At 34.9% G+C, this 22,250-nt stretch overlaps 1 protein-coding gene across 1 annotated transcript; it reads right to left on the bottom strand.

The window, feature by feature from the left end:
• Positions 1–235: 235 nt before the first annotated feature.
• Positions 236–21,864, bottom strand: LOC131930423 (uncharacterized). The gene is made up of 13 exons (XM_059286891.1): positions 21,745–21,864; positions 20,868–21,013; positions 20,197–20,292; positions 17,556–17,730; positions 16,301–16,382; positions 14,025–14,162; positions 9,843–9,992; positions 8,478–8,672; positions 7,022–7,240; positions 4,045–4,230; positions 1,988–2,074; positions 472–647; positions 236–244 (listed from the first exon to the last, which is right to left on the bottom strand). The coding sequence occupies exons 1-13, from the start codon at positions 21,862–21,864 to the stop codon at positions 236–238; spliced, it is 1,779 nt and encodes a 592-aa protein (XP_059142874.1).
• Between the last annotated feature and the right edge of the window lie 386 nt (positions 21,865–22,250).

Here is a 22,250-nt window from a genome sequence, read left to right on the forward strand (position 1 = left end):
CCCGAATGTGACTTACGTCCAAATGGACATGGCCCGAATGTGACTTACGCCCAAATGGACACTGGCCCGAATGTGACTTACGCCCAAATGGACACTGGCCCGAATGTGACTTACGCCCAAATAGACACTGGCTCGAATGTGACTTACGCGCAAATGGTCACTGGCCCGAATGTGACTAACGCAAAAATGGACACTGGCCCGAGGACCGTTTGAACATAACAAAAGTTTTTCTTGATCATATGTACTGTGTAAGCACATGTTCATTGTTAGTACACTATTTGTGTTATTATACCGTCTACCTCAGCAAACCTCAGCAAGCATACCTTCTTAGTTAGCATACTTTCTTCCTTAGTATACCTCTCTCTCAGTAAACCTTTCATTTTAGCAAACATGCTGTGTTAAAAAACCTACTATATTTAAATAATTTGTAAGCATGCCATTTCTCGTATCATTTCTCTTCGTTTAGCATACCTTAATCTTTTTGGGTGGCTTTTTATTTTTTTTGCACATCTGAACTGCTACGACGACAAGGGCACTCAGGGCGATAATTGAAAACAACATGGTAATAGCTATCTTCCACCACATTCCGCTTCTTCCAGTGTTTGTATCGGAAATGCTTTTTTCAAGATTGCTTAAATTACCTGTTGCTAAATACACACAAAAACATATAAACATTTATAAAAATATAGATATATAAATATATATATATATATATATATATATATATATATATATATATATATATATATATATATATATATATATATATATATATATATATATATATATATACAAACACCAGTTGATAGACCACCTGTGATCAAAGACTCTCTGCTGAGAAAACACATGTGGTCAAAACCCCTATGGTCAAACCCCCTATGATCAAACCCCCTATGGTCAAAGCACCTGTGGTCAAAGGTCCGCGCACCATATATATATATATATATATATATATATATATATATATATATATATATATATATATATATATATATATATATATATATATTGGTAGGGTAACTCCTTCACGCATTCAAATTCTATACGAATCAGGCCTTACCACTGTGCATCAGCCCACATAAGTCGTTGGTCAAAAATTTTAAAAGCAGTAGGGTAGATGGTGATTGAGTTTGATACAAAGGTAGAAAGTTTTTATTTTAATTTGAATGCATGTTGAGTGAGGTAGGCAAAATGGAGGATTATGAAATATGAGATCCCTGAGGAGGATTATGAAATGTAAGATGCTTGCGCTTCAAAATACCAGTGGGTGTATTATTTATAATAACCTCTTTGGATGTTCCACAGAGTGTTTCTTCAAGACTTTTATTCCGGGGGAAGGAGCACTTTAAATTTTCGGGGGGGGGGGGGGGGACTAACATTTTCAGTGGGGGGGGGGGGGGGGGTGGACACTGTTAAAAGTATGTATTTTCTATATAAATCCCATTTCGTTCTGGGGAGGGGGGCGGTAGACTCTATCGGGGGGGGGGGGGTCTCCACCTCCCCCAAAGAGATGCCTGGAAGAAGCACTTGTTCCACATATGCTCAGAAGATATTGGGGCAAGTCTGTCGCAACACAGAATCTCTGCGACAAATCAATGAATTCAATTTTGGAAATTTTCTATCCGCTAATTTACTTTTGTCATATTTGAAAGAAAGCTAGGTCTATATGAAATAGTTGTGTAAAACAAAGGTGGCTGGGCATATTGCTGACAACACTACGCCTTTGTTTGTTCAAATATATGAAAAAGACAACCTCTACTTCATCCGCCCTAATGTCTTAAGCATGAACGAGAAAAAAGGATGAATACAAGTATTGCTTCCAACTTTCTAAAGTTTTATAGAAAAGTACTAGTCTTTTTCAATTTCCAGGATCAATAATTTAAAAAAAAAATGTTTCTGACTGCTTTTGTTTATTCAAGAAAAATAGGAAAAGTAATATCTTCTGGATTTTTTGTTGATACAAGCATACATAGTTGAGTCTACTTACCAGTATAGCAGCTTCCATCGATGAAGCATTCGTCAATACAAGTGCACGGGAGATCGCAGTACAATCCAGTTTTGTCTGCTTCACAATCTAAAGTCAAGAGTACAGTCAGAGAATGGTTGATCAACTGGGACATGGCCAGAGGCGTAGCGTCCCTTCCCGGCTCCCGGGGACAAACTTTCGATTTGCTCAACACCCCTCAAGATTATCATTTGCACCCTGCCCTCAAATTTTCGATTTGCACCCCCCTCCTCAAGCTTTCAATTTATTTTTCCAACCCATTTTGGCACTCCCTAAGGTTGGCGCCCGGGGACATATGCCCCCCCCCCCCCCCGCATCCACCTTTACCCTCGCTACGCCTCTGGACATGGTAGGTAGAAGTAAATGAAATTTAAACACAGTGTAATGAGTTTATTTATTTTTTTGCACGAGCAGAAACAGACGAGGGACAGGTTTAATAACGAAAGTAGACTCAGTGAAATCGGAAAGATAATGTTATAATAAACTTTTGTCGCGCTATTATAAGCACGTTATTCGTGTTCTGTTGATGCGCGATTCTTTTTAGTTATTTAAACAAAAATAAAAATCCAAAACAAACATGTATATAATTTTGTACGATTAAGAAGAAACAATATGATTTTCTTAAAATACATAACGATGAACTACCATGTACTTGATGATCCAGAAACGTATATGTCGCTAAATTATGTATTTGATATATTTATACATTTATAAAAATACTACTACCTTTTAATAATCAGCCCACACTTTTTTAGTAGTTGAATTGATGGTTTATTATTAACTGTTTAAAGACATTTATTTAACCAATTCTTTATATATTTAGGATCTAAAACTTTGACGTTAAAACGTTTTTTAATTGTTGTTTTTCTCAATAAAAAAAATTCAATCGAGAATAATTGCCTAACAAATGAACTCAAATAATGTGTTTATACTACATTGAAAAATTAGTAACTTATAATAGAAACATTGATTGATTTCATTAAAAGTTAATTAAACATCTAATTGAGCCACATTGTGTCTTGTATTGCCTGTTGGTTAAGTTTTGACCAACGAGAAAAATAATTGAAAAATACAATTGGTCCGGTTTTTCAAAATTTTTGCTCGCTAGTTTTCAGTCCATGAAAGGGCTTTTATAAGTTTTTATTTTTTATTAAAGGTTTTTACTACTATAGTTTTTACAAACTATAGTGACAGATGCTTTTCTTTATATTTATTTAAATAGTGGTTAAATATTGTTTATTTAAAGAAGATCATTTACTTTCTTCTTTTTAGAGTATAATTAAATTAAAGCATATCATAGAAATCTTTTTGTAAATTGTAAAAAAATTCGCTCGCCTGTTTCAACATACAGCACAGAAGATAGGAGGAAAAAATAACTTGAATAAAAGCTTGTATGACAAGGGTTTTGAGAAATCGGAGATAAAAGTAAAAATACATCTTCTTGTTACTGGAAATTGCTCAAATGTGGACATGAATCTAAACACTAATACTTATATGACATTTATTTCAACTTTCTGAGAATCTACATAAAAGCTTGTTATTAAAACGTTGTTTACGCATTTTACTTTTTCAGTACTTTAAAATGTTTGATATAAGTTGCATGACTAAAAACTATTGCGCACCAAAATAAACATGAAAATTGCGCGTATAATTGTGCTTGTAAATAGTAGCCCCGTACTTTATTGAGGGAATATTAATTAATTCATAAAAACTAATTAGGTATCTTTAAAAGTCAAATTTAATGTCAGATTGTATTGTCATTGGGCCTTGGCCCACGTGCCAAGTTTGAAGCAAATCAGTCTGTTAAAAGTGCTCGAAATTTTGCTCAGCAGTTTCGATCAATGACGGATGGCAGATAGACAGAGAAAGCAAGTATAGTAAAAGCTTATAAATATATATTCATAGCCCTCGATGACAAAAGTATGTGGAAAAATTGAACGAAATCGCTGGATTAGAAGTTGGTAAAAATTGAGCTACAAGATTTGCCACAAACTCTAATACACACCTTGAGAACTGAGTAAAAGCTTGCAAGTACTTACCACCAATAGCCATAAAGTCACACAAAGTAAGATCTCCGTTTTCGGCAAAAAGCTTTATTTTCGATACTAAATGTGTCCGTGTATATTCGATTTCATAGCTGCTTCGGCCGAATGTAAGTGATTTGGAGTGCAGGAGTTGGTCTGATTTGTTATAGATCTCTACGACAATGGGGTTGTTTTCGTCCACTGTGGCAGAGTAAGAATACAATGTTAAACAGCACTAGGCTGCTTTATATGCGCTGTGTCAGTGGCGTAGGCAGGGGGGGGGGTTAGGGGGGGGGGGGTCATAACCCCCCCCCCCCCGCCATAGACCCCTCGGTATATATATAAAAAGTATGAGGGGGGTGCAAATCGAAAGTTTGAGGGGGGTGCAAATCGAAAGTTTGAGGGGGAGGGGGGGGGTTTGCAAATCGAAAGTTTGAGAGGGGGGTGCAAATCGAAAATTTGTCGCCGGGGAAAAATTGGAACCCCCCCCCTTGAGACGATCCTGGCTACGCCACTGCGCTGTGTAATAACCAGAGTTTATTTCAGGCACCCGTTCCATAAAGGATGTCCTATCCAACTATTCAGCCGAAACAAAAAAAAAATTGATATAGAAAATATGTAAGTTAACCAGCGTCCGCCCTCTCCTATTCCCCATCCGAAAATTTTAAGTGCCCACTGTTTCCGGGGGAAACGTTTTAATAAATCCGGGTTATAGTTTAGCAAAAACTCAAATGGTGCTCATGTGGTTTGATTCAAACTCAAATGCATAAAAGACACACAAAAAACACGGACACGCATGTATATGTATATAATATATAAATGTAAATATATATATATATATATATATATATAATATATTTTTACATATATATATATGTGTATATATATATATATATATATATATATATATATATATATATATATATATATATATATATATATATATACGTCTGTGTTTGTAAGCGTTTCTCCCCCTCTCTCTCTCTCTCTGTCGGTATATATATATATATATATATATATATATATATATATATATATATATATATATATATATATATATATATATATATATATATATAAAGAGAGAGAGAGAGAGAGAGAGAGAGAGAGGGGGGAGAAACGCTTACAAACACAGACGTTTATATATATATATATATATATATATATATATATATATATATATATATATATATATATATATATATATATATGTTACGGTCAAAGTCGCGCATTGGCAAATATCGCCTCCCATTGACCGGTCAAAGTCCGAAACTTAATTTGATTCAGGCCTTTGGCAGGCCAATGCGAGGACTGGCCAGGATGGACCGGCCAAAGTCTGAAATGGCTCTTGATTTTCGGTCCATTATGGCCAGTCCGCGGATTGGCCGACCAAAGACCGAAATCAAGAGCCATTTCAGACTTTGGCAGTTCCGCCATGGCCAGTCCGCGGATTGACCGGCCAAAGGCCGAAATGAAGTTAAGTTTCGGACTTTGGCCGGTCAATGGGAGGCGATATTGGCGAATGCGCGCATTGGCTGGCCAATGCGCACTTTGGCCGACTTTGAGGCTTTGACCGGAACATATATATATATATATATATATATATATATATATATATATATATATATATATATATATATATATATATATATATATATATATATATATATATATATTTATATATATATATATATATATATACTAGCCGTCCCGGCCAGGCCCTGCTCTGGCTTCTGTGAAAAACCTTTCTGTTAAAGACCATTACCTGTGTGTTTAGTAATCATCATAAACCCAGCATTGCCCACCCAAACCACAACCAACCAAAACAACAAAACACAAACATAACGCTAACACAATTACAAATACAAACGAAAACAAAAACCTAACAACAAACCCAACCACAACCACAAACACCAATACAAACACAAAGAAAAAACAAACAAAAAAGCAAACGAAAACAAAAACCTAACAACAAACCCAACCACAAACACCAATACCACCAAAAAAAAAACAACGAAAAAAAAAAAAAAAAAAAAAACCAAATCCAAACGCAAAACCAACCAAAAACACAAATACAAACCCAAACAAAAAAACACAAACAAAAACGAAAAAAGAAAGAACAAAAACGAACCGAATCAAAACGCAACCACTAACGCAAACCCACCTAAACACAAAAAAACACTAACGCGAACATAAACGCCCGGGGCGGAATCACCTGTTTTAGCTTAATGAACGACTATAGTACCCCAACTTATTCATAGTCTTTTGCACTCACTTAAACGAACGCGCCTGTTTCAATTTGATGAACAATTTTAATACTCCAAGCTTATCCGTAAAATACCTACAACATTTGCACTTGATCAATCCCCGCTAATTATGTAATTATTTTTTTTTCCCAACACCAAAACAAAGTAATTAAAAAGTAAATACTTTTCCACAAAATGCAATGATTTTATAAAGGGAAGTAATTGTGTTTTCCTAATTTATCAAAGGGAAGTAAGTGCTTTAGGACTAAATAAAGACATAATTAGAATTTTTGTAAAAGATGATATTTTTTTTAAAACTTGTGTTAAATGAACATGCCGACAATTATTACTATAATTTGAAAAATGAAAATGATTTCCCAACACTTCAATAGTAATGTTTTAGCTCATAAATTTAGACAAATGCGCACGATAATTTTCTAACACTTAAATTCATACAATTCCAACGACAAACATATGCATTACATACAGAACTGAGCTTTATATATTATATATATATATATATGTATATATATATATATATATATATATATATATATATATATATATATATATATATAAATGTAGAGAGAGAGAGAGAGAGTTAGAGAGAGAAAGAGAGACACAAATTTAGTCTTAGGCAGCCTATAGAGTATGACAGAGCGTTTTGGAAAAAAAAAGTTTGTGTTGTAATGTTTGTAATGAATTATAACACTAAACTTGATATAAACAGTAAAACAATACTCCACCTGTCATTTGCCCCAAAGCCATCCAGATATAATTCACGCGTTTTGGAACTTTGAATTTTAGAATCCATGACAACGATTTTCCAGGGTAAAATTCGTGGAGGCATGCCGAGTGCTTTGTTTTGTTTTGTATTATTGGCAACATTATCATGGATTTTTTGTTGGTATTTTGAACTGAATTGATGTAGAGTTCAGTTGATTCTCCTACGGCCACGTCTATGCCTAATTAAAGGAAATAAAATGCTGCGAATATATCTAACATTAATTATCTAGTTATCTTGTTTCTCTAAGTTTAAAAAAAAAATAGTTACTCTTTCGAACTATTCGATAATATAAAAATATAAGGACTGAATAGATGTATTTATTAACTGTGCATTTCTAAATGTAAACGAAAAGCTTTTTCTATTTACACAATCGAGTTGAATATGTGTCTTATGTGGGTGTACATTGGCAATTAAATTCCTTAAAATTATAGGCGGTATGTATATTTCGGTAATTTTCTTTTCATCTTATGGGCTGTGTGGATTTTTATAATTTTAAAGGATTTTGTACATTGGCGTAATTAACAACCAAACACGCCCCAGCCTTAAACCTTGCACGTGTCCAAAACTGTAAGCTTGATCTGAAATTAAACTTGACACTATCGTTAGTATCCATTTGGTTAGCCTGAAGCTTCACACACGACTCCGCTATACGGGTAGCGTCCAGAATTTGTTTAACCTTTAATGTATTTATAGTATACATTATATTCAGTGTTTTTTCCCTCTTTTTTTTGTTTTGTTTAAAATTGTAAAATACTTTTAAAATAGTTTTAAGAATGGTCATTTAAAGTTGTTTCCCATGTATATAATGATTTATTATATGGGCAGTTACTCAAACGATAAGTAAACAAAAAAAAAACCCCAGCGAAATAGTGTTACCCTCTCTTTTTAATTTATATGTATGAATAATTTCAGCTATTTTATTTAAATTCATGTTTTACTGTACAGAGGCCTACATTGTTTAAATTTAAACTCACCGTGAAAAAGCACAGGAAATTAGGACTGATGTTAACGATAAAGGAATCTTAATTTCCCGCCCCCCCCCCTCCCCCCCCAAAAAAAAACTTAAGATTTAACACATTTTGAAGCAAAGGTTGAAGATGGTATTTGCGATACGCTAACATTAGTTTTAATTACTTTTATTTTTAAAATATACCATTCTAGAAAAGCAGACGGGCTTTGGGTTAATTTAACATTAGTTTTATTTACGTAAATAACATAAAAAGCAGCTTTTAAGAAAACCATACAGTATTTGTAGTAAGTCAACAATAAATTAAGTCACACAAATTATTCCAATTAAAAAAAAAACACTATAGAAGTTTGACGCTGTATATTATGTAGACAGAGCTTATGCCAATCCCAATTATATTTGCGGTTTTAAAAAAAAAATTGAAAAATGAAAAAAATGAGAACGTTACCACTAGAACATTTGATGCTGTGGACGCAGACTGTCAATGCGTTGAAGTTGACGAAAATTTGATTAGCGAATCTCTTTGAGTTACAGGTGACGCGTATCTCCGTTTCACTTAACTTAACCAACCTAGGCACGGAGCAAGGGCTCAATCGATCGGTTTCGTTGGAGAAAGCGATTTCGAAAGGAAGTTTCTCATCAACTTTGTATTGTGATTGTGGAGGAAAGAAAAAAAGCAAAATGTTTTCGTTAAATAAATTGTATACTAAAAGTTCGAAAGAAAATTGTCATCAATTGTGTACCGTAATTGTCGAAGGGAATAAAAGTTAATCGTTAAATGAATTGCATAAGGCGTGTTTTGAAAGAAACGATTTTACTGAATTCCTAATGTAGAAGATGGGACCTCGTGCTCGGATGCTAGAGCATACGACGGCTAACCCGAAAGTCTCGAGTTTGAATCCAAGTTCAAATCCTTGCAACGTCTCAGAGTGTACTCAGCTCTGATGGGCATCTGACTCACCTTAGGTAAGTAGAGTGCTGACCATACTATGCCGAGTTCACAGAAACAGGTGAACTCTACTTCACTCGCCCCATGGACAGGTTTGAAAGTAAATTTTTACATTTTCATATAGGAGTAGAGGTAAAAATAATAAGTTTTTTTTCTCAACTGTATATTTGAGAAATTGAGGTAAAAAAGTCTTCATTAATTTTATATTAGAGAAAACGTGTTAAAATAGTTTTTGTATTGCAGAAGGAGAGATAAAATTTTTTTTTTTCAATAGATTTCAATGTTTTTCTTAGATTTTATAGGCATATTGGAGTGAGCAAAACAAAATTCTAAGGAACGATTTTCGTTTACTGTACCTTGACTAGGCCAAAGAAATAAGAGGTAAAATGAAGTTCTCCTAAAGTGTATATTTGAGATAACAAAACAAGACAGACGAGGCTCGACAGCGGGGAACACTTATGTTTTAGATAAGAAAAAGTTCTAACTTTAAATAAAGTGACAAATAAACGCCATGGAGGCTCGCCCAGAAGGTACAATAGACTGAACGTGGAGTCAACGTCCAATGTATGGTAATACACGGTAATTCGTCCAGTGGCGTAGCCAGGATTGTCTCAAGGGGGGGTCCAATTTTTACCCGGGGACAAACTTTCGATTTGCACCCCCCCCCCCCACTCAAACTTTTGATTTGCACCCCCTCATACTTTATATATATATACCGAGGGGTCTATGGGGGGGGGGTAGTGGTGGTTATGACCCCCCCCCCTAACCCACCCTGCCTACGCCACTGAATTCGTCCAACTTTATTATAAAAAAAAGAAGATATATTCAAGGAGAAAGTTTTTTTTCCCGTTAACTATCTATTACCTGCACTGCTGAGTTTGATGTAGAGAAAGTCGAAGTAAATCATAGTCCTAAACTCGATTAATATAGAAGAGACTTCCGAGCATTTCGTTGCTGGAGCATCTCTCAAGTCTGGTATGACGTCCTTCAACACAGAGGTTGACATAATATCGACTCCAGCAGGTAGGAAATTTAGAAAAAAAATTATATATATATATATATATATATATATATATATATATATATATATATATATATACATACATATATATATATATATATATATATATATATATATATATATATATATATATATATATATATATATATTCTTACTTGAAACGCTGTGTTACTGCGATCTAGAGTATATCTATATCAATATATATATATATATATATATATATATATATATATATATATATATATATATATATTATATAAAGCAATGTATGTGTGTCTGTGTGTCTGTGTGTGTGTGTGTGTGTCTTTTATGCATTACCACACCACTTTTCACATCGCCGTCGAACTTTGGGAAGTTGTTAATAGTATTCCTGGGGAGGTTTCTGCGGGAAAAAAAATTCAAATTCGCAGGGGTGGCGCCCCGGCAGGGCGCGGATTTTTTTTCTCTATATACGGTATATAAAAAATAAGAGTCGATTGCAGGTTCACACTGTTCATCCAATCGCCGTCAAGCTTTGGGGAGTTGATTAGAGCAATTCAGGGAAGGGTTCTGTAAAAAAATACTGTTTGATTTCGCAAGGGCGGCCCCACGGGAGGGTACGCTTTTTCTCTATATAAAATAATAAAATTGAATTGCAGTGACACCGTTCATCCGATAGGCATGAAACTTTGGTGAGTTCATTATAAAACTCAAAGCAAGGGTTCTGTAAAAAATCATTTATAATTTCACAAGGGCGCCGCCACTGGAGGGTTCGATTTTTCTCTATGTACGGTATATAAAAAAAGTCGATTTTGGTTTGATACCGTTCATCCGATAGCCATGAGACTTTGGGGGAGTTGATAAGGACACTCTGGGGAAGTGTTCTGTAAAAAAAAACATTTTTAATTTCGCAAGGGCGGTATATAAAAATAAAAGTCGATTTTGGTTTGACACCGTTCATCCGATAGGCATGAGACTTTGCGGAGATGATTAGAACACTACCTGGAAGGGTTCTGCAAATGTATTAATTTTTCTTATGGGCGGCGCCACTGGAGGGTGAGATTTTTCTCAATATACAGTATATAAAATAAAAGTCGATTTTGGATTGACACCATTCATCCAATCGCCATCAAACTTTGATGAGTTGATTATACCTCTCAAGGTGTAACTTTAGCGAATGAGGCAATCTGTATCATTGTTTCTGGATGCTATGTGTCGCTCTGGGTTAGCCTGTTAGTACATTGGCACTTTGTTATTTTTAAAGAGCCAACAGCCCTACGCTGCGCCTCTGCGGTAGTGTTATTGTGGGGCTCCCGAGAGTGCCTCTCTATGTTTCTGATATATGGGTGGTTACGAAGTGTGTTCTACCTCATTATTATTTGGTGAGTGATTAACGAACATTCAATAATTTCATTTGGTAGTGTAGGTAAACCCGTGTCCCGATAATTATGATCCAAGCGCAGGCATTGTTTACATTTAAATAACTCACATTTAAAAAAGACGGTCACGCGTCTAAGAACATATGATTGGTAACGCATTGGTGAAATCCTTCTAATATATTTCGTCAGACTTTATTCTATCCCCGCGGCAGGGCGCGATTTGTTTTTTCTCTATATACGGTATATAAAAATAAAAGTCAGTTTTGATTTGACACCGTTCATGCGATATGCATGAAAGTTTTGAGGAGTTCATTATAACACTCTAGGGAATGGTTTTGTAAAAAATAATTTTTAATTTCGCAAGGGCGGCGCCACGGGATGGTGCGATTTTTCACTATATACGGTATATAAAAATAATAAAAGTGATATGCAGTGACACCGTTCACACGATCGCCATGACACTTTGGGAAGATGTTGAGAATACTCCTGGGGAGGTTTTTGCGAAAAACCCTGTTTAAATTCATAGTTGTGGCGCCCCCGTAGGGCGCGATTTGTTTTTTCTCAATATACGGTACATAAAAATTTAAGTCGATTGCGGTTTCTCACCATTCATCCGATCGCCATCAAACTTTGGGGTCTTGATTACAACACTACAGGGAAGGGTTCTACAAACTAATCTTTTTTTTAAATTTCGCATGGGCGGCGCCACGGAAGGGTGCGATTTTCTCTATTTACGATGTATAAAAATAATAAAAGTTAATTGCAGTGACACCGTTTTCACGATCGCCATGAAACTTTGGGAAGATGTTATGAACATTTTAGGGAAGGTTTCTGCGGGAAAAAAAATTGCGCAGGGGTGGCGCCCTACCAGGGCGCAATTTCTTTTTTTCTCTATATATGGTATATAAAAATAAAAAACGATTTTGGTTTGACATCGTTCATCCGATAGCCATGAGACTTTGGGGAGTTCATTAGAACACTATAGGGAATGGTTCTGTAAAAAAAATCATTTTTAATTTGGCAAGGGCGGCGCCACGGGAGGGTGCGATTTTCCTCAATATAAGGACTTATAAGGTATATAAAAATAAAACACGATTGCGGTTTGACGCAGTTTATCCGGGTGTCATACAACTTTAGAGAGTTGATGAATACTCCCGATAAGTTTTCTGGGGTGGGGGTGGGTGGGGGGAGGGAGGATTTAATTTTGCATTTTCGGCCCCCCGACAGGATGCGATTAGGCGCCCTGGTCTTTCCCGTGAGCGCTATGGCGACCAAGTTCGGTCTACACAGTGTGATAGGAAGGGGCGTTACAATCGCTCACTAAATTGAATCAGGCATGTCCTCCTGTGCCCTGGTAGAGTGCGATTTTACTGCAAATAAAAATTTCTGTTTCTGCCCCCAAAGGCTCACATGGGCCGCTAAGGGCCATGTAATACGTTTTATTTTAATAATCAGAAAAATTAACCAAGGTTAGATTATTAACTGGGATGTTTGTTTTTGTCCGTAAAAAAAAAATCTAGTTTCGTCAGGTTGCGAATGATGCAAGTAGCATCTATTTTTAGACCAGTAGTAACGCTAACATATTGCATCAGTCACACTGATGTTTAAAACACGTCTAATAATTTTTTTACGTGTTAAATAACAAATCCTGTACATTTGTGTCACTTTAGCGAATGACGCAATCTGCATCATTGTTGACAGGATGCTATTTGGCACGATGGCGCCTGTTAGTTTTAAGGAGCCAGTGTCGTACGCCGCGCCTATGCGGTAGTGTAATGGGGGGGGGGGGGGGTGCTCCTGAGAGCGCCCCTCTACGTCTCTGACACCTGGGCGGTCACCGAAGTATGTTCTGCCATATTAATTCGGTGAGTGATTAATGTACACTCAAGGTGAAACTCGCGGGGGACGGGTACGCTAGTATATATATATATATATATATATATATATATATATATATATATATATATATATATATATATATATATATATATATATATATATATATATATATATATATTCTTACTCAAAACACTGTGTTACTGCGATCTAGAGTGTCGAAATACTTTGTAAAGGTTTCATTTTTGCGTTAAAATTGTTTGTTCGTCAATCATGGGGGTCATCCATAAATGACGTCACGCTTTTTGGAAGATTTTTACCTCCACCCTCTCCCCTCCGTCACACATCGTCACAAAAAGCGAGACCTCCCCATAAAATGACGTCACACCTCAGCCTACACCCCTCCTCTCAAAATTGCAGTTGAATTTTTTTTAAAACATCGAAATTTTTCAAAAATCTTTTCTGAACACGGTCAAAATAGAGCATTTTAATCAATTTCTATTACGATTTATTAAAACAGTTTACTAAAACGCGAAATAACGTCTAAAATTCGTTTTCTAACAATGCTTTTTTATAATGCTAAAAAGTGACGTCGCGCCATCTGATTATTATTATTAATCTTCCTTTATTTCGTCTGTAATTTTAAAAAATTTTGACAAATATTTAATTTTACGCTACTATTAAAAAAAAAATCAAATTGCATATATATTTTTTTAAATATTATTTTTTGCTCGTATAGTGAACGTGTAAAAAAAAAAGATTATTAAAATTACAAGAAAATTAAAAAAAAACAACCTCGAACTGAAATAATATTTTTTTAAAAGTAATTACAGAAAAGACATCGACTTCCGAATAACCGATCGTCCACGCACGCAGCATTATCCATGCAGTTCCCATCCGCAGTGCAATGTTCCTCAGCACAACCACAATAGTGGCTGCAGCGATGGCCGAAGAATCGATCCTCGCATTCTGAAATGTGCATTGATATGTGATAAAAGTATGTTGAATATCTGATTCGAAAATTAAATTGATGATTTTTCAAAACACATAGGGATGATATATTTGCAATTCAAATGTATGAGTATTCGAATAAGGAATAAGTTATTCTAAAATACAAATACATGACTGATATGTTTGCGATTAATAATTTTAAACAAGTAATTAAAAAAAAGTCTAGTGACAATTTGAGCGCAATTTCCTTATGTTATCTAAAAATAGCTCTGTCGTAGCGTAAATCAAGAGCAGGGTTAGTAAAATCATTGGTTAGTTATTAAAACGTTTTTTATTCATTTTTTTTTTCAGTATTTTACATGTTTTATTTACAATAGAGTAACATGACCAAAAACCATTGCGCGCCTAGCTACCGAACGTGATGTCGCAGCCATTGAACGTGATGGCGCAGCTATTGAACGTGATGACACGTGTGCTGTAGTTGGAAAAATGCCTACTAATTCGGTCAAAATTTTAATTAATTCAAATTTTTTTTTGTGACCGAACGAATGGATATTTTTGAAAACATTCTTCGGCAATATTGTTCTAAATTATATCAGGAATCGATTGGTACATGTTTCAAGTCGCTAAGTGGTCTGGTTGCCGAGATATGGGCCAAAAACTGCTTTTTTTTCGAGTTTTTTTTGCTTTTCCGGGAAATCCATGAAAGAAACCCGGAATGTTTATGGCCTATGTTCATCCTCGTAACTTGCTTAACATAATTGCTTTGGAACTAGACCTCGATATTGCTTCGTTGAGGAGGAGATACGACTTAAAGCTGCGGACACACATTCATCCATCCATTCATCCATCCATCCAGAAATGACGGGTTAATAAACGCAATTCTCAAGAATGGAAATTGCGCTAATAAAGTCTAATGTGTATTTTATAAAATTTAGCTGATGCAGTTTTATTCATATTTAAAGCCGATGTGTGTTCTTTGAGGTCGAAACGTTAGTAATCGACAACAAACGCGGTTCTTTTAAAGCGGATTACACTGAATACACAATAATTTAAAAAAAAAAAGAATAGCTACAGATACCATATTTTGTTGCTGACTACAACTGTTATGTCTTCACCTAAAAAACATTCAAATAGGGCGTTCGGTGTAATAAAACATACTTTTTAACTAATTTTTTTTTTACTTGCGTTGAAGCTTTGTGTTTCTTCAGTATTCTCAACAGTGAGGAACCCGGTCGTTTGTTTAGTAGTGCTGGTACTAGATGCTTCTTGTTCTGGCGGTAGCAGTTCTGTTCATTATGTGACAATCGTTACAAGTTTATATATATATATATATATATATATATATATATATATATATATATATATATATATATATATATATATAATAAACATGAAAATGAACACGATACACACGAACACAAACAGAAACGTAAACGCAAAAAATAAATAAATAAATAAATAAATAAATAAATAAGTAAATAAATAAATATATACATATATATATATATATATATATATATATATATATATATATATTTATATATATATATATATATATATATATATATATATATATATATATATATATATATATATATATATATATATATATATATATATATATATATATATATATATATATATATATATATATATATATATATATACATACATACATACATACATATATACATATATATATATATATATATATATATATATATATATATATATATATATATATATATATATATATATATATATATATATATACATACATATATATATATATATATATATATATATATATATATATATATATATATATATATATATATATATATATATATATATATATAACTGAATGCATCTAGATATAGAAGTTTTAAGTACATATCAGCTTGTAAGTAAAAATCAGACCACAGCTTTTAATATGTAAACCGAGCTGTTGTTTCGAATTTATTTATTTTTATTTATTTCCATTTGAAAACCTTTTACATGTATTGAACTAGCCTGCTAATTGTTTTGTAAAACTCAATCTCACTTTTGTCGAAAAGGTCGCGATGATAAATTTTAATCCTGTTTTTTTTTTGGGCATTTTTCTTTTCGACATTTTGTTATTTTAAAAAAAAAAAAAACGTATTTAAACTTACCGGAAAAGTATTTTTTATCTCGACAATGACGTTGCTCTTCTGCGTTCCCTACTATCGGTGTGTCTATTGTATCTCTGTGTGCCTAGATAATAAGTGGGATAAATAAAAGAAAAAAAGAACTTGCGTTATTATCAAGCCTTGTAAAGTTAGTGTTATATGCATCGATTATTGTTTATAATTTGATGAATACATTATATATATATATATATATATATATATATATATATATATATATATATATATATATATATATATATATATATATATATATATATATATATATATATACATATACATATATAAAACATGCAGCTTGCATGTGACAAAATGGCCCCTACAATAAAGCCCGAAATAAACAGCTCCGTCAGAAAATGGATCCTGTCAAAATGTCAAGCTATTAATGGACCTCGTCATATAGGCTCTCTTAACAAACGCTCCCGTCAATACTTTTCTCGCTTAACAGACTATCATTAAAAAAACATCGTTTATTCATAAACATCAAGCGTATAATATACTTAAGTTTCTTTGCTAAGTTTTAAGCAACATATACTTACGGGGTTTAAAAAACAGTATCAACATTTAAAATTATTTACCCTTAGCTGTTAAAAGCTCGATTGGTTTATAAATTTCTGTTGGTTCATGGAAACGATTTTTTATACAGTAAGTAGAGATAGAAACTGCTAAGGGTTGGTGGGTTGGACAAAAGGGTTATGTTTGTGGCAAAATTGGGTAAAACGATTTATTTTTTACGAGTCAATAAGTCTGGAGACATTTTGTCGGGATACATTTTGTCGGAAACCAATGTGTCGTGAGCCAATTTATCGGGAGACCGTTTGTCGGATGCGTATTTGTTGGGAGAGCATTGATTGGAAACCAACATCTCATAAATCTCTTTATCGGGATTCAATATGTCGTAAACCCGTTGTCGGGGTACCATATTTCGGGAGCCCATTTGTCGTGAGTCTATATATCGCTGGTCAGTGTGACGGGAGCTAATATTACTTGAGCCAGTATGTCAGGGCCCTTTTTTAGGGGGGGGGGGAGGGCTAAATTAGACTGGGTCGTTTTGTTGGGGGGGGGGGAGGTCCGGTTTGTAGTTGTCTTCTTGACGGGGTCGTTTTATCGGGGCCGTTTTCGCAAGGGCCGTTTTGACGGTGCATTGTTAAAATATAACAAGTATCTCAAATACAAATAAAACCCAAAATAACATAGGTCTGGATGACGCGCAAAAAATATGTTTGCCACCAGAGCTCACCAGTTTGATCAATGGGTTAGAAAAGTACAGCGACTGCTCCTCACTTGATCCGTACACGTAGCAGCCGAAGTTCACAAAACCGCTTCCATCCAAATAGTGATTTCCATCCGGTATTTCAACTAGTCCTAAAAGAAACACCTGTTCGCATTCTGCATATTCCCATTTTGGTATTTTCCTAAATAAAATATGTATGTTTTCGATTATCTTGTATATATAGACTCACATTTATATTCAATATTAAACAAATAAATTCGGTGTTTTTTATCAGTTATCAATGACGTCATTTGTATTGTGCATTTTTTCGACATTTGACTATCAATCCCATGTTTTGAATTCAACAATTATTGACTTAGTTCTTCTTGAGTACTTTTTTTTCGGAGTTCAAGCTCAATGAGTTTTGTTTCGTTTGACGGTTAGATATTATTTATATTCGTTTCATGTGCCAACTGTTCGCCTGAGACAGTTTTTATTTTCCCATTTGTTTTCTCTAAAAAAAATATACACCAAAACTTTTTAGCTACTAGCTTTTAAATGCACTAAAAAACCCACATATATTTCAATAAAAGCTTTGATAGTGCATTATTCTATTATTTTTAATAACAAAAGCTTTGATTTAAATATGTGGTTTTTTTTGTTTTTTTTTTAAATTTCAGTGGGTTTAAAAGCTTGTTGCTATAAACGTTTTTTTATATTCGTTTTATTTTCTACTTTTTAGTGATTCCTAATTGAAGAAGTGTACACGACTAAAAATATTTGCTTTAAAACACCATCGGTAGCTTGCGATATCGAAGAGATGATTATCTGCCCCGTGAAAAACAGCTGTCCGCAGAGGCGTAACGAGGGGGGTGGACATATGTCCCCGGGCGCCGACCTTAGGGTGTTGGAAAAACAAATTGAACGTTTGAGGGGTGGGGTGCAAATCAAAAGTTCGAGGGGGGGGGGTTGCAAATCGAAAGTTTGAGGGGGAGGGGGTGCAAATTAAAAGTTCGATGGGGGATGCAAATCGAAAGTTTGTCCACGGGCGCCGTGAAGGGTCGCTACGCCTCTGGCCGTCCGTGACCACAAATTCACAGACAACAACAAGCTGGTAGAGCGAAGGATACTTCTTAATCCCCTTAGTTTCAAATCGTTTAAAAAGTGTTTTATCTATCCCTAATAACTATCACTAGGTCGACCGGCTCTACGATTGTAAACATTCGGCGTGAACCACAGCTCACCAGACTGGTCTGGTGATAACGTCTAGATATTTACCCCCCTTTCTATTTTTGAATATAGTAATCTATTGAGTGAGCTCTAGCATTTAATCCTATTATGTCCCCTTAGTTTAGAAACCATTTAATTAATTTTTAATGACTAATTGAACATCTAAATAATTTTAAAAATAGGTATTCATGCACTGTCGTTGATGACGAAGGTATGTGGAAAATTTGAAATCAAAGTTGAGGTACACTATTTGCCTTAAACCCACATACGTTGCAAACTAAATAAAAGCTTATAAATATGGTTTCAGTTACTATCTTTTATGTAATAACGCACAACAAATAGAATATAAATATTTATGCATTATTATTTAAACAAATAAAAAGAAAAGCATAGGTCGCTAAATTATTCATTTAATACTTTTATTAGAATCCGCGAAGTGAAGCTCACCAATCTTACTTTAACGGTTCTCAAAATGCCGATATTTTAGACACTCAAAATAGCAATTACCCAAAAAATTGAAAGTAATCCATGTGTCAGATCTTATACTTAAATATGTACGTTTGTCTACGAAACTGACCCAGTACTCAAGTTATAGAGTTGGAACTTGAAAAAAACGGACCCATTTGGTTATCTTAAATCGTGGCTTAAGTTGAAAGAAAGGGTTACCGACTATTTTGAAACACCCAAGCGGAGAAACCTCCATTTCCTATTACTGGAAATCGCTCAGATGTTGATAGAAAGACTACAAATTCGACAGAATACTTATGTATGAGATTTAAATCGATATATCTAAAACGGTAATATGGTTTGCAGGGACTGACAGACTTAAAGACGTAAAGACGAAGTGTTTTTCAACTCATCGAGGGGAAAACGTCGAAATGTGTCCAAATTTCGATGTCCATTAACAATAATTCCTTGGACAAATCAACGCCCAACTGAAGTAGAGATCCTCAGGAGATATTGGAAATGTATTGGCCACAGAGGCGTAGCGACCCTTCCCGGCGCCCGGGGACAAACTTTCGATTTGCACCCCCCCTCGAACTTTTTATTTGCATCCCCCCGTCAAACTTTCAATTTGGCGCCCCCCCCTTAGGTCGGCGCCCGGGGACATATGTCCCCCCCCCTCGCTACGCCTCTGATTGGCCACACACTAAGGAAGCCTGTTTCCAGCATAACAAGACAGGCCCACACCTGGAATCCACAGGACAAAGGGTAAGAGGCCGATACAGAAAGAACTGGAGACGTGACCTGGAAGAAGACACACAGAATATCTCATACACTAGGGACAGTTGGAGAGACTAGCCCAGGAGAGAGATGCCAGGAAAGCTCTCGTCAGCGGTCTTTGTCCCAGGAGGGGCGACAGACAAATCTTACCAAACTCGATAAATCATTATTTCTTTTTTTTTTTTGGACGCTCATGAAATTTCTCACAGTTTACCTGGCAGCTTGTTGTCCGTTTATATTTATATGCAGCCTCTGTTGGTGTCTGACTGTAAGTATGACAAAATGGCGTAAACCCTCGGACGTAGGTGTACTGTAACAAATACAAGAATAAAACAATATCATTGAAATTAAAACTTAGTCCTATAACAAATACAAGAGTAAAACATCATTGAAATTAGCAATTAGGCATCTAACAAATAGAAAGAGTAAAAAATAATTGAAATTAATATTTAGGCCTATAACAAATACAAAGAGTAAAACATCATTGAAATTAACACTAAAGCCTATAACAAATACAAGAGTAAAACATCATTGAAATTAACACTTAGGCCTATAACAAATACAATAGTTAAACATCATTGAAATTAACACTAAGGCCTATAACAAATACAAGAGTAAAACATCACTTAGGTCTATAACAAATACAAGAGTAAAACATCATTGAAATTAGCACTTAGGTCTATAACAAATACAAGAGTAAAACATCATTGAAATTAGCACTTAGGCCTATAACAAATACAAGAGTAAAATACCATTGAAATTAGCATTTAGGCATATAACAAATACAAAAGTAAAGCATCATTAAAATTAACACTAAGGCCTTTAACAAATACAAGAATAAAACATCATTGAATATTATTCAGTCGTATAGGAAAGGCAACTTACTCTATAGAGTAAGAAGTGGAAAAGAGTTCGACAGGTGTTAGCAAACAATACGAGTTGCCCGCTCCCGGCTTAGTGACGACCATGTACAGCTTAAGCAGATCTTGCGACATGACAATACAAGGCCCTTTACAAGCATGTACATTTATCTGATTGAATATGAATAAAAAATGTTTATCGTTTACAGTTCAGAATAAATCACTAAATGAAGCACAGTTCAAACCTGCTATAAAATGTAATGTCTTTTGCAAAATTTCGTGTATTAAATATTAATTTATTGAATATTTATTTCCCTCCCCCCCCCACTGTCAATTACCCCCCCTGACATCCCCCCCGGAGTAATTAACCCCCTGTCAATTACCCCCTCCGACCAGTTGGATATTCCCTCCCCCCTCTCGGAAACAGCTTAAGGCACAGCCTGGGTTAGGCTTAAGGCTAGGGTTAGGGTAAGCGCTATATTTAGGGTTAGGATTAGGGTTAGTTTTATGGTCAGGGTTAGGGTCAGGGCTAGGATTAGGGTTAATGTTGTGGTCAAGGTTAGGCTTAAACCAATGTCTAGAGTTTGTTTTGGTTTTGTGTTCAGTTTTAGGCTGAGGTGAATGCTTAGGTTTTGGTCTTTTCCTTAAAGTTATGATTAAGGTAGCATATAGGTATAGAATTTGAGTTAGAGTTAGGATTCTCACATAAATAGGGATTTTAATTGGGTAATTGACAGGTGGGTTAATGACAAGGGGTAATTGCTCCGGTGGGTAAATGGGAGGGGGGATATCCGTGAGGTAATTGACTGGGGGGGGGGAATGTCATGTAGCCCTTTTTATTACCCCTACCTTAAATACATGCTTTTTTATATATAGTATTCTTAATCGACTATCAACATTACCATTCGTGCTTTCCTTAAAATAAAATTGAACGTTTCTAGATGCATAGAGTTTTTTGCATGTACAGTGGCGGTCGAATCAGAATGTGCAGATAAAAAAATGTCTACCAAGAGATTTCCCATCATTGTGTGGGGGGTGATGTAGAGTTGAGTTGTCACGTCCGTATTAAACAGCATAACTTGAGAAAAAGCAAAGCAAAACAAAGCTGTACAAGCAGTGGCGTAGGCAGGGGGGGTTAGGGGGTGGGTCATAACCCCCAATAGACCCCTCGGTATATATATAAAGTATGAGGGGGGGGGGGGTGCAAATCGAAAGTTTGATTGGGGGGGCAAATTAAAAGTCTGAAGGGGGGGAGCAAATCGAAAGTTTGTCTCCGGGTAAAAATTGGAACCCCCCCCCCCTTGAGACGATCCTACGCCACTGTGTACAAGTATGTAATAGGGATTGGAATTAATATTAAAGTAAGCAAGCATTTAACAAATGAAAAAAAAATATCATGTTTTACCCA

The sequence above is a fragment of the Physella acuta genome, unplaced genomic scaffold (assembly GCF_028476545.2).
Source record: "Physella acuta isolate Inbredline_101_S28 unplaced genomic scaffold, ASM2847654v3 ptg001773l, whole genome shotgun sequence".
Classification (NCBI taxonomy): Eukaryota; Metazoa; Mollusca; class Gastropoda; family Physidae; genus Physella; species Physella acuta.

What these genes read in the sequence shown, in the direction of transcription:
- LOC131930423 (XM_059286891.1), bottom strand. Translation starts at nt 21,864, where the DNA reads ATGGGAAATCTCTTGGTAGACATTTTTTTATCTGCACATTCTGATTCG. An exon ending in TTTTAAGGAAAGCACGAATG is followed by an intron (nt 21,014 to 21,744) that starts GTAATGTTGATA and finishes ATATTCAATCAG; the next exon opens with ATAAATGTACATGCTTGTAA. An exon ending in CATCAAACTCAGCAGTGCAG is followed by an intron (nt 8,673 to 9,842) that starts GTAATAGATAGT and finishes CACAATACAAAG; the next exon opens with TTGATGAGAAACTTCCTTTC.